This window comes from Acomys russatus, chromosome 18 (assembly GCF_903995435.1).
Source record: "Acomys russatus chromosome 18, mAcoRus1.1, whole genome shotgun sequence".
In the NCBI taxonomy this organism is placed as follows: domain Eukaryota; kingdom Metazoa; phylum Chordata; class Mammalia; order Rodentia; family Muridae; genus Acomys; species Acomys russatus.
In genome coordinates, this window is record NC_067154.1 from 6,414,194 (window position 1) to 6,428,325 (window position 14,132).

The window sequence follows — 14,132 nt, forward strand, 5'->3', positions numbered from 1 at the left end:
GCCTCTGCCTGACCCCACGACTGCTCCTGGTACTAGCAGAGAGAGGTGGGAACAACTACAGGGGCACAGATTTCACTGCAAAGCAACTGTTCTGTGCTTCTCTCTGTCCCTTCCCTGCTGGGGAGAGTCAATCTGAGCTCATGCCCCGAGCCCCACTGCCAACCTTAGGGCTGTCCTGCCTAGATAGGGCCTGCCCTCAGACACACTAAGGGTTCTGTTGGCTTGCTTGTCTTAATTTTGTAATAATGTGTATTTGTTGTGACATTCTTATTGATTAGTTTTTGTCCTTTGACAATTTCATATATATATATATTAATTTACATATATATACATATATATGTATATGGTCTAAATATATATGAAGAGGGTATATATGCACATATATATGTATATGTATGTATACACACACACACACACACACATATTACCATCCCTTCCAGTCCAATTTCTTTGGATTGGCTTTGCTGTCCCTTTTAGTTTAATCAGGGCCATTGAGTGCATATTTGACTAGAACTATCTATTGGGCCTGGTGCGGTCACCAGTAAGTATACTACTGAAGGCGATGATACTGTCCTTGAATCTGTCAGAGCAGTGGTTTTTTGCTCAGCTACATCATGAATTTTGATCATTCTCACTTCCCATTTTTCTTTTTGTTCTTCTAACCTGCCTTTTTTTACTCCCCTTCCTCTTCTGAAATAGCTAAATAGAGGAGGATGAAGAAGAAGAAGAAGAAGAAGAAGAAGAAGAAGAAGAAGAAGAAGAAGAAGAAGAAGAAAGATACATAGATAGATAGATACATAGAGAGAGAGAGAGAGATGATGGATAGGTACATAGGTGATAGTTGAATGTATAGGTAGATGGTTGATAATAATTGACTATGTAGATAAATGACATCTAGATGGATGGTAGAAAGGTGGGCAGACTGGGTTGGAAGCCTTGCTCTGTGCTCACGACCTCTATGGCCCAAGGGAACTAGTTAGCCCATCTCCTTCTCAATTTGCTCCTATGTAAGTAAGGACAACTGTGCACAGGATGGCTGCAGATTAAAGCAGATAACGTGGCTTCTGCGAGGGGGCTTGGCCTGTGCAGGAAGCACATACAGTTAAGTACTTAGCACTTACCACTTGCATCCTGATCACAACTGCTCATTCCACTTGTGGGGCGTTGGTTCCAGGACACCACAGATACCAAACTCTATAGACGTTCATGTCTGGCACAGGAAGTGGACACACTATTACATAATCATTTAAATGACGCCTACTAGAATTTGAATACCTAATGTAAGTGCCTGTAGCTGTTGTACTAGGTGGTTTAGGGCATGGCAAGGAAAAATATCTGAGTATTCAGTTCAGACACAGATTTTTCCACCTTGAACATTTCTGATCTGCATTTGGTGGAACCCAAGGACACAGAACCCCAAACATAGGTTCTGCCTTCATTAAGCTACACATTCTCTTGTGGGGGGATGGGGGCCACTCTTTTCAGTTCATTGCATGAAGGAGCGATACTAGTCCAGATTAAAAGTGGACCCCAAATGACTACATTAAACAAACTGTGAGGTTTGTGAACTTGTGACAAGGGACAGAAGGAAATTCTGCTCATTACCAGGAAGCTTCACTCAAGTGTCAGGAAGCCACAAGCACGTAAAACCCACGAACCTGGTTGTCCTAGTCCACCCGATGTCTGCTGGGACTGGCAAATGCTCTTGCACTCATCACCTTGTAGCTGAGTTTTTTCATATTGTGGCTGTTCAGTTATAGTGCCAGTGCAGGCAGTTTTCTTCTTAAACATCCGCACTGGCTTCTTTTTACCCTGATTACCAGCAATTCCTTGAACAGTAGTAAGGGTCTTCCTGCTGTTTCTCCATTGATTTTTTTAAAAACACGGAATCAATCTTCAGTGCCAGCAGAAAGCAGTCCATCACCCTGACTTGAACCGTATTTCCTTCTTGCTTCATGCAGATTGTCACTCTCCTGGCTGTGGCATTTGTGGAAACCCCTCCCACCTCCTGCCACAGGCAAAGTGGTACAAAGAGTGGAAATTCAGGCATGGTGGCACACACCTTTAATCCTAGCACTGGGGAGACAGAGAGAGGTGGATCTCTGTGAGTTAGAGGCCAACCTGGTATACAGAGTAAGTCACAGGACAGCCAGAGCTACATATAATAGAGATTTTGTCTCAAAAAACAACAAAACAAACAAAACCTACAACAACAAAGAGTGGCAGTTTCTGACTGTGGACATAGCAGAGACTCCTTTTGCTAATAGAAACTGTCTACCTGCCTGCAGAAGGCAAGGGAAGAGGTTGGAGGAGGCTCAAGTCATGGGGCAGCTGAGTCCTTGGTGGTGGCCAACTGGGGAAGTGCACATTCTTGTGTTTGGATAGTCATACATTTGGTTTGTGAACTTTCTATATATTGCATGCTTTATACTTTCAACAAGCAAACAAGAGCCAAAGCAAAAACAAACAAACAAATAAATTAAATCACCCCCAAATTTTTAAAAATCCACCTTTATAAAATGTCAGGTGCTAAATTAAGTACTAGTTATCCTTTCTTAAAACCACCTTCAAAAAACAAAAACAAAAACAAAAAACACCTTCACTCCTGCTATCTCAAGTATCTGTCCTTTCCCAGGCAGGCTCCTCCAGTGGCTGATCCGAAACTGACACATCCATCTTCAGACCCCTCCCTTCCTAAGAGCCCCCAGCTATGCTTCAGTGGAGACAGCACAGATGGCTTCTAGGATGGGACCCTGTCTCCCAGCAGCCAATGTGTAGAATTCATCTCTTCCCCACTGTGGAGTTTTACTGGACAATCCCAGTCAGCCCTTCCCAGTGAACAAGTGCACATTCTGGGTACAGTGCCAGGGGTCAGGTGCTATAAGCCATAGGAAGCAGTGTCACCTGGCTCTGCATGAGAGCTACCTGGAGGTTTCAAAGGATATCTACCCTTAAGCCCCACCCCCAGAAAGTCTGCTAGAAAGGGAGCTACGGAGGAGAAATCGCACCTGCTAGGCACCAGGAACTTCCCATAAGCATCACCCAGCAACTCCTCCTGCCAGCCCAGAAACAGAGGCTCACAGGAACTGAGATGTTTACAGCAAGTCCTTGCGTGGCGGTGAGAAGATGCAGAGTATGTAGACCAGGTCTCTGCGGCTCAGTTAGCCAGCTTTGCCATGCCGATGTCACTGGCTTAGACTGTCCACCTAACTAACAGGCAGAGAGAAAGCGAAGGATGGCAGTGCTCTTTGGGGAGGGAGAGGGGAGCTTTGCAATGCGGGACACATCTTCAGGGAGTGTGGCACAAGGAAACGGAACTTGAAGACGGCTAAAGACGTAATGAGGAAGATTGCACACGCTTTTTTCCGGAATACTGATTATGGCCACAGTGTTCAATAACAGCGCTCATCAGAAGCTGGACAGTTACTGGGCACACGTCCTTGCAGGCGTTCTCTCTGTTTAGGGATACAGTGGTCTCCCAACAGGGCTGTGGTTCTCTTGGTCCCCGGAAGCTGTTCTTACACAACGTTTATGCAATACACAAGGTATCTTCTGGGACCCTTCTTTGGCTTTGTTTTATTTTAGGTCAGGGCTTGACACAAGCCACTCCATTTAAATACTGAGAACTCTCACAAGCAGCAGAGTAGCTGACACAGCACAGGTCCAAGTGTTCCCATGCCCACAAAGTTAATTAATTGTGATGCGGGCATCTGAGGTGGGACCTGCGGGTCTGCATCTCCAGCAAGCTCTGGGAGATAGCACCGGTGCTACAGCCTGCGAATCTCACAGTGATAGCAAACAGCAAAAGGGCAGTGCTTACACTAATGTTCTGATTTGGGCAGGGGTGGGGGTGGGGGATGGGGGGGGGGGGTGAGGGCCTGTATCAGGCAGACACAAGGAGAGCCTCTTACATCATGGTGTTACAAAGCAAGAAGTGAACCAGGAAGGGGCCATGTCCTAATAGGCCCTTCAAGAACACACCTTTAGACCATAGTAGTCTTCCTCCCTCCCACAAGCCCCACCTCCTATAGGGTCTGCAGGTAGGATTCATCCTTTCCACACAAGAGCCTTGGGGGGGGGGCCGTCTAAGATCCAAACCAGAGCAGGTGTGCAAAGCGTGCTACCTGCAAGCTGAGCCTGAGCAGAAAGAGTCCTGATGTAGTTGTGGACAAGGCACTTCTTTCCTGCTTCTTAGGAGATTTTTATGAGCTGGGGCTTATGGAAGAAAGTTAAGTCGGCAGGAGTGTGTCCCTGAAAGGGATGTTAGGACTCTCCCGTTGCTTCTTAGATACCGTGATGTGAAACCCTCTTTTGACTACTCCCTCCCCATGCCTGACTTACATAGTCCCCGAAGCAATGGAGCCAACCAACTGTGGACTAAAGCCTCTGAAACCATGAGGAGAGTAAACCTCTGTTTCTTTTCAGTTTGATCCTCTCAGGTGTTTTGTCATAGTGGTGGATAACTAACTGACATCACCACATAGAATCAGCCTGCAAAGGTACTGCTCACCTCCAACCTTTGTCCACCTCTGCAGAAGAGGCCCTCAGAGCCAGGAACAGTGTTAGCATACTGCCCCCACCCAGTCTGCCTAGCAACCTATGATGTCATTACCTGCCCGCACTAGGAGTGTCCCTGCCCGGGATTATAAAAAGAGCAAACCCATCTTATCTCTTTCTCTCCCGCTCCTCTTCCTCTCTCTTACCTCTCTGTCTCTCTGTCTGTGTCTCTGTCTGTGTCTGTCTCTGTCTCTGTCTCTCTGTCTGTCTGTCTGTCTCTCTCTCTCTTTCTCTTTCTCTCTCCCCCCCCTCTCCCCTCCCACTTCCCTGCTCTCCCACGCTCTCTCATATAATAAACTTCCCCATATCGTATCTCTTGCCTGGCATCTTATTTTTCACATTTTAAAGATAGTCATCCAAAGCTCCCACCCACCCAGGAGCTGACTCTGAACTCTTGCACAATGGCTTCTAGAAGCACAGTGTCTCCGTCAGTAAAAAAAAAAAAAAAAAAAAAAAATGTGTCCAGGGGCCTAAAGCTGAAGAATTGTGGCTATTATCAGAAATCTCAGCGATTCTGAGGCAGAGGAGAGAGGCCGGGATCCACTGTGTGCCCCTTAAGGACAAAAAGATAAGGGGTGGGAGCCAGCTGGACCTGTCAAGACAAAACCTGAACACACCTGCTTGCCAGGTGTCAACCTGGCACTCTCCTCCCCTCCCTTACAGAAAAGGTTGCCAACTTCACAGGCACGCAGCCGCCCTGTTGACTCTGGCAAGACGGGGTGATGCTATCAGCTCACAAGGCCTGAGCTCACAAGGCCAAGGCCTGAACAGAGCCCTGGTAAGTAAGTGGTGTGGAAATTGTTCCAGCCCAAGTGCACGAGTGGCCTTGGATTGCTCTGGCATAGGCCCTGCTAGGCTCTGGAGGACTTCCCAGCGATACCTGCTACCTGAGCAGAGGATGGACGAAGGCAGCAAGCTATGCCTCCATACAAAGTCTGCATGCACTTGATCCTACTCCTGCCACGGTTCATGTGGTGAGCTGAAAGGAGACCCTTTGAGAATCCAATAAAGCCAGCACCCTTTCTCCAGAACTATGTGGTGTGGGGCCATTGTGTGAGGGGTCAGCCTTTGGACCCCTCAGAGACCTCTCTTCTCCATGAGCATACCACTGCCCCCAAATCCCAGCAGCCACAGATTTTGTGGCTGCTGCCTGAAGTCCTTTCCTTCCTAACTGCTTTTTGAGCATCTGTCTCACCGGCCCTAGATTCTGAGGTCAGGACTATGGACTCCACCTGAGGACCCGCTCCTTTTCCTGACCGGTCTCTTTCCTTTCCAGTATTCCCTCTGTTGGCTGTCCCCTCCCCTGCCACCTGCACTGGTGCTATCCCCAAGCCACACTGAGAGATGACTGCATCTTTGGCCTATCCTTTTCTGCATTTCTGATCCTTGTTAGCATCTTGTTAGTATCTGCGTCCCAGACTTGCATGCACTGGCTGGCTGCCTAACAGAAGAAGCGGGTCCAGCTTCTCCTGTCTCAGTGGAAGCTTGACTCCTGCAGAGTGAAGCCAGACCAGATGTTCCAAAACAGTGCAGGTGGACATAGCATTAGTACCTTGCCAATGGGACAGATGTCTTCCCACTGGGCAGGAGCCTGGCTGCCTGGATGCGAGCCGGACAAGTTGTCTATACTGTGGAGCAGAAAAAGATGAATCCAGTCTCTGTGGAGTCCAGCCTGGGGGATGGCAGGGGGTGGCCTTGCCTGCTAGTGCCGAATGTGCCCTTTGGTAGTGGTTTTTATGAAGCTCCTTGAGGAGATAATGTGAAATGGCACCATTGCATTCTGGGAAGGGGACCTGAGCCAGCAGAGAAGTCAGACTTCAGATGCTATGACCTGTTGTCTAGTTACTATGCAGGACACTCACAAAGGCTGTCTCGATTATTTTCTTCCTCCTCCTCCTCCTCTTCCTCCTGCTGCTGCTGCTGCTACTGCTTTTTTAAACACAGCCTTGAATATCCAAAACTGACCTCAAACTTGCTATATAGCCGAGGACGACCTTGAACTTTTGATCTTCCCACCTCTACTGCCCAAGTACTAGGATACAGGTGTTCACCACCATGCACACACACCTCCAGTCCATCTCTCTTCTTTGTCACCACGATCCCCTAAAACATGACTCTTCACAAATTTCATAACTATTTCTCCCCTAGCACCTAGGTCAGTAATGATGAATAAATGGATTCTGAGCAGAGCTGGGTGTTCTCACCTTCCGGGAGAGCTTAGGCTCCCATGGGAGGTCAAATATATGTCTGACACCCATCATTTTTGTGGAAGGACCGGACCTCTGAGCATCAGACAGAGAGATAGATGAGCGGGTAAGACTTCCGGAAGAGTCTGAGGAAAACCTGAAGCTCCTGCTTTGTGGTGGAAGACTCTTCAGAAAGTTTAAGAATCAATGTGTTTGGGGATGGAAGGGTGTTCTACAGAAAACCGAAATCCCAAGCTCGGTTTTACTGGTGTTACAATTGACCGCCCCCCCCCCCCCCCATCAGCTCAACTACTACGTTGACTTTTAGAACTCTACAGAGGTACGAAGGGAGGACCAAGAGTGTGAGCCACAGATTGTAAGTCTTTTTTTAGCAGAGGAGCAAAGCTCATGGCCACACGTGATTAAGCACCCTTACCGCCACCACCCCATGTGTTCTGAAATAGTCATATGGCCACAAGAAATGTCCCTTCTGGAGCACACAAGCCAGGTGCAAAATTATGTTTAGAAATCAATACCATGTAAACATCTAGAGATTATCCATTAACTAAGTGAAAGGAATAGCAGCCAAAACTTAAAGTCACCAAAAAGTGTGCATACACATACAATTATTGCTAAGACAAGATGTTTGCCGGTGTCACTGAGTGTAGTTGAACATACTGTGCCATATTTTATAATCCAAATGATAATATAACTATGAATAACAGGAGGGGGATCTTGGAGACAGCTCTGGAAGCCACTTAAATTTCTGATCTTCCTCCCTCAGCCTTGGGATTACAAGCATGCACCCACCCATGCTGGAAAATAATTGCCTAGTTGATGAGTTTAGGATAAGTTTAGGAAACAAAGAAAAATAAAACTGTGCGTGTATTGTATATTGAAAGATAAGAGAAGTTTTTTGTGAAGAAAAATAAATTCTACCATTAGAAAGCATATTGATGATGTATAATTTGAGCTCTATAACTTTTCCTAAACAATAGCTAGGATTTCAATCAGTACATAGAATTTTTAATGATTTAATATTGTAACAACAGTAACCAAAATATGTTAAAACTACAATATATATTGCCCATTCTGTTGACAATAAAAAAGGAAAACTAATAAAAGTGACATGGCTTTCTAAAATTTAAATTACTAAATTAATCTTACTTACCAAAGACTAATATTATGTTAACCTGTACTCTAAAATGGCTCTGAATTGGCATTGGAAATTTTATTTCTGTGTTTCATGAGTATTCTAAGCATGTTCAATTTATATGAACCCTTTTTAATCTCTATGGCCTGTCAGAATGGGGCTCCATTAAATCAAGGAACTTTATTTCTAATGTGCTAATTCTCCCCAGGAATTTACAGGCATTTCACACTCACAGAAAGCAACAGACACATAGAGGACTCACAGGTTTTGTTTGTTGGTTTGGTTTGGTTTTTCTAGACAGGGTTTCTCTGTGTATCCTTGGCTGTCCTAGAACTCATTCTGTAGACCAGGCTGGCCTCGAACTCAGAGATCCACCTGCCTCTGCCTCCCAAGTACTGGGATTAAAGGTGTGCCCCACTACCGCTCTGTGGACTCAAAGTTTTTAATCTGTAAATTCAGATACTTGTCAAGAATGAATTACAAAAGAATTAGATCAGGCCCAATGTAACTTTGTGTAAGATGCCGAAGGCCTGCTCTTCCTAATAGACACATGACTCTTAATGATATGAGCTAAAAATAGACAAACAGCAGAGCACTTAGGAATAATAATACCAGCATCCAGGAAGCTGACACAGGATACAGAAGCTGGGCCAGCTGAAATATACAGTAAGACTTTGTCTTAAATTGAAAAAACAATTAGCTAATTGCAATAGACAAACGGAAAAAAGAATAAACAAAGATCGAGTGTCACTCAATGAAGAATAGATGTTTAAAGACAAAACTAACTTCCCTCATTGCCATGGTCCAGGGGGAACTGCTTACCAGCCACTAAGACCCAGAAATACAAGCAAAGTATTTTATAATCCCAAATGACATATAACTAATAAATAGTTATATATCTATAGCAGTTATATATATGCATACATACATATGTATATATATAATTTGATATCGATCTGTAGCAATTAGGTGTGTGGTGGGGAGCTAGAAAAATACAAGCGCCTTTCCTTTCGGCAGCGAGCGGCTGCAAGATGGCGGTACAGATTTCCAAGAAGAGGAAGTTTGTGGCTGATGGCATCTTCAAAGCCGAACTGAATGAGTTCCTCACTCGGGAGCTGGCCGAAGATGGCTACTCTGGAGTCGAAGTCCGAGTTACACCAACCAGAACAGAAATCATCATTTTGGCCACCAGAACACAGAATGTTCTTGGGGAGAAAGGTCGTCGCATCAGAGAGCTGACCGCAGTGGTTCAGAAGAGGTTCGGCTTCCCTGAAGGCAGTGTAGAGCTTTATGCAGAGAAGGTAGCTACAAGAGGTCTGTGTGCCATTGCCCAGGCTGAGTCTCTGCGTTACAAACTGCTAGGAGGGCTTGCTGTGCGAAGGGCCTGCTATGGTGTGCTTCGGTTTATTATGGAGAGTGGGGCCAAGGGCTGCGAGGTCGTGGTGTCTGGGAAGCTCCGAGGACAGAGGGCCAAGTCCATGAAGTTTGTGGATGGCTTGATGATCCACAGTGGGGACCCTGTTAACTACTACGTTGACACCGCCGTGCGCCATGTGCTCCTCAGACAGGGTGTGCTGGGCATCAAGGTGAAGATCATGCTGCCCTGGGACCCCAGTGGTAAGATCGGCCCCAAGAAGCCTCTGCCTGACCACGTGAGCATCGTGGAACCTAAGGATGAAATCTTGCCCACCACGCCCATCTCAGAGCAGAAGGGTGGGAAGCCAGAGAGCCGCCTGCCATGCCCCAGCCCGTGCCTACGAGTAACGTAACCGAAACAGGGTTTTGGCAGCTGTATCTGAAGGCTGGATGTTGTCCTGTAAAGACATTTAATAAATCTTGCACAAAGAAAAAAAAAAAAAAAAAAAAAAAAAAAAAAAAAAGAAAAATACAAGCAGCCAAGTTGAAGTTCCATCCATTCGGGATCCCCTCTGGTCACCTAGAAGGTGTGTCCTGGAGCACAGCTGAAGGGAGGAGGCTCATCTCCTAGCCAGCACAGTTTATGCTCTTCCACCAGGGGAGGGTCACAATGGTTAAAGCTCTTAAGAGACTAAATCAAACCTGACATATCAATATAAGACAACATGAAGATTGTTTTCATCTCATCATTTAACGAGGGAAATAGTAAAATTTAATTGACTCACAGAAGAATGCAGAGAATATCACACACACATACACACATGTGCGCCCACATATACACACACACATAGGCATGCACTTGCATATATGCAGTGTCACGATGCCTCTATTAAGAGACAAAACTAGATTCTTGGTGAAGGGACCAATTGTGTCTCCATCAAACCAAATTCATTTGTGCTTGTAGGGAGGAGAATCATCTGTATTACTTTTAATACAGATGGACTCACTGAATTGACCTAAGATTATTGAAGATATTAACTGGGCAGCACAGATAATTTAAATGAGGGCATTGGTAATCTTTGTTTCTGTTTCAAATCCTTTCACATGCTCTCTGTTCCCAAGAGATCCATGTTAGTCATGCTTGAGGTGTAGAAACAGTAGAGGCTTTCTTTTTATTTAGAACTTTTCACTGTGTGTCATTATTGGTTTTGTTTGTTTGTTTGCCATTTATCTCAGACAAAGTCTTAGACCCTGAGAAGAAAGAGGAGGAGGAGGAAGAAGAAAAAGGAGAGAAAGAAGAAGAGAGAAAGAAAAAAGAAGGAAGAGGAAGGAGGAGAAGCAGCAGCAGAAGCAGCAGCAGCAAAGAAGAAGCAAAAGAAGCAGAAGAAGAAGAAGCAGAAGCAGAAGAAGAAGAAGAAGAAGAAGAAGAAAAGAAAGAAGAGAAGAAAGAAAGCAGAAGAAGAAGAAGAAGAAGAAGAAGAAGAAGAAGAAGAAGAAGAAGAAGTAGAAGAAGAAGAAGAAGAAGAACTACTACTACTACTATTTTGTACTCAAAATTCCACAGCAACCAAAAGAGACTCATTCATGGGAGCAAAGAAGATAGACAGGGCCACAGCTGTGCTGTCCTCTCATTCTGAGACACACCTGAGTGTGCAATAAAGATTTTGGCATTCCACACCACCATCATGATTCTGAGTGGGATAGGGCAGGAGGCAGCAGAAACAGGCTGCGATGATCAGACATCCGGTGCGCACCCACCCCAGGCACGAACAGGTAAAGGGTTTCCATTCATGGCTTGTGTTCTAGTCCACATTTAAAAAAGCAAAGTCTTTCTGGGCCTGGGTTATATCTAGGTTGTTTCCAGATTCTGGCTAATACAAATAAAGCTGCTATGAACACCATTGAGCAAATGTCCTTTTATGGTGGAGCATCTTTTGGGTATATGCCCAGGAGTGGTATAGCATGGTATATACTCACTTATAAGTGGATATTAGGCATATAATACAGGATAACCATACTATAATCAACAGACCTAAAGAAGCTAAATAACAAGGAGGACTCTAGGGAGGATGCTTAATGCTCATTCAGAAGGGCAAATAGAGTAGACACTGGAAGTGGCTGAAGAGAGGGAACAGAATGGGAGGCTACCACAGACGTCCTCTGAAAGACTCCACCTACTAGGGGATTGAAGCAGATGCTGAGACTCACAGCCAAACTTTGGACAGAGCGCAGGGAGTCTTATGGAAGAGTTGGTGGATAGAAGGACCTGGAGGGGACAGGAGGTCCACAACAACAACATGACCAACAAATCTGGGCCCAGGGGGACCTGCAGAGATTGATGCACCAACCAAGGACCGTGCATGGAGAGGACCTCGGCCCCTTGCTCAGATATAGTGGTTATGCAGCAGAGTCCCTATGTGGGTCCCATAGTACGGGGAGCTGGATGTCTTCTGACATGGACTCTGATGCCTGTCTCACTTCTCCTTGATGGGGCAGCCTTGCCAGGCCACAGATGAAAATAATACAGGCAGTCCTGATGAGACTTGATAGGCTGGGGTCCGATGGTAGGGAATAAGGGCTCCCCCTTTCTGAGGACTAGGGGAGGGGTGTTGGGGAAAAGGGGGGAGGGTGGGAAGGTAGGACCCAGAAGAGACAAGGGAGGGGCTACAATTGGGATGTAAAGTGAATAAAAAATTTAAAACTAATAAAAGTTGGGGGGGGGTGCTGGAGAGATGGCTCAGAGGTTAAGAAAACTGTCTGTTCTTCCAAAGGTCCTGAGTTCAGTTCCCAGCAACCACATGGTGGCTCACAAACCATCTATAATGAGATCTTGTGCCCTCTTCTGGCGTGCAGTCACACATGTGGGCAGAATACTATATAAATACTAAATCTTTAAAAAATAAAAAAAAAGAAAGCAAAGTCATCCTTATGAATTTTCTCTTTCTAAAACTTTGTGTGAGCAGAACAATGAAGCCTTATCCAGACAACAGGACATCAGGGAAAAGCTTCACCAACTGCTGCCCAAAGACAGAAAGGGCCACATTGAAGTGAGAGTGAAAACACAGAGAATGGGAGTGTTAAAAGTGTAGTTTCCTCTCACAAATACATGCTCGTGTAAACTATAGCGTTAGAGCGATAGTGATTCATCGATGAAGATCCAGTTGTAACAAAGGTTTCTCTCCCATGTGGAGTGATGGGAGTTTGTGAGGCTCTGCGTGTGTAATCGCAAGGATGCCTTGAACCAAAACTTGCTTTTAAAAATATTCTGTTTAAGGCTGGAGCAATGGCTCAGCAATCAAGAGCACTGGGCACTTCTCCAGAGGACCCAGGTTTGGTTCCCAGCACCCACATGGCAGATCACAATCATTTGTAACTCCAGTTCCAGAGGATCAGACACTCTTTGCTAACTTCTTTGGGAACTGTATGTACATAATCCGCAGACATAGATGTGGGTAAAACACTCATACACACAAAAATAAACATATCAGTAAACTTAAAATAGTCCACTTAAGGCTAAAGAGATAGCTCCGAAGGTAAAGGTGATTATCTCAAGAGCCTAACAATCTAATCTGGTTCCAGAACTGCAGTGAAAAGAGAGAAACAACTCTGACCTCCATATACAAGCTGTGGTGTGAACAGACAGACAGACAGATACACACACACACACACACACACACACACACACACACAGATAATAGATAAATTTTAATATTTAAAAAATCTGCCTATTGAAGGTGTGAACAGGAAGATAAGAGCAAGGGCATAACAGTCGGGATGTAATGTGAATAAATTATAATAAATAAAATAAAATATCTGCCTATTTAGGTAATAAAAAATTACCAAATGCCCCTCAAATTTTTAAAAGTCGGCTCGTAAAACTTGCAGATTTTTGGTGTGGTATACATAGAAATCATGGGCTGAGCATAGCTCGGTGTGGGCAAAGCTCTGGGCTCAGCCTCCAGGACCAAGAGGAATGGAACAACAACAAAAAAGACACAGCACACTGAAATCCCATGGCACCCACTCACCAGGTGGCTCACACTAAAAGCCTCAACAAAATTAAGTGATGGTGGGGAGATGGAGCAGGTGTGCACAGCTTGGGAGGAACTCGCAACAGGTGCCGGAGCTAAACCTGAACGGCCACATGGTTCATCGCAGACCTAGGTGATACCCAAGAGAAACCAAACATACTCACCAAAGACACAAGAAAGAAGGCGTGTCCTACTACTATCCCGAACACCCCTAAGCTGACAACAATCTAAATGTCCCTCACAATGAAAAGGAAACTTTCTAACTTCATCACATGTACCCTGGGATACGCTACAACACTGAAAATGAGCAGGCTCCTGCTCTGTGCAGCTGTGCGGGTGGACTTTGCAAGCATGATGGAGCAAAAAGCAGCCAGCTGCAGCTGCACAAGTATGGTTGATTTTTACAGAATTCTAGAGCAATAAAACCTACGTGACAGTGACAGGCCTAGGGATAGGAGTGATTTCAGCACAGGAGTAGTGAGGTCATTCTAGGTTTCTTCTTGATTTTCTGGGGGAAAATGACAGCAAAACAGAAATAGTATGAACACATTAATATGCAGACATGTTTGAAACAGTCTCTACACAACTGTCGGGGCTGTCACGTGACCACAATTCAGTACTAGCGGTAAAGCTTTTTGAAAGGGTTAGCTTCTTAGAAAGGATTTGTTTCTTCCTAGCAGCCACCCATCTGTTCCAAGACTGAATAAATATGCCAGCATGTGGTTCATTTCTGAAAGTTATTAAACACTGAGAAATCAGTTTCAAAGCGTATGGCCAATATTTAGTAAATGTTTGAGCCTTTTTCTCCCAAAATAACAATATGTCTTAGCAGAAAACTAGGGACCAGGT

General features: G+C 45.1%; 1 protein-coding gene across 1 annotated transcript; it reads left to right on the forward strand.

Moving 5' to 3' along the window:
* Window positions 1-8,903: 8,903 nt before the first annotated feature.
* On the forward strand, window positions 8,904-12,341 carry LOC127201981 (40S ribosomal protein S3-like). Its single transcript, XM_051160584.1, is given in 3 exon segments — window positions 8,904-9,621; window positions 9,624-9,661; window positions 12,216-12,341. Coding segments are annotated over 3 exon segments (858 nt in total). The 5' UTR covers window positions 8,904-8,927.
* The last annotated feature ends 1,791 nt before the right edge of the window (window positions 12,342-14,132 follow it).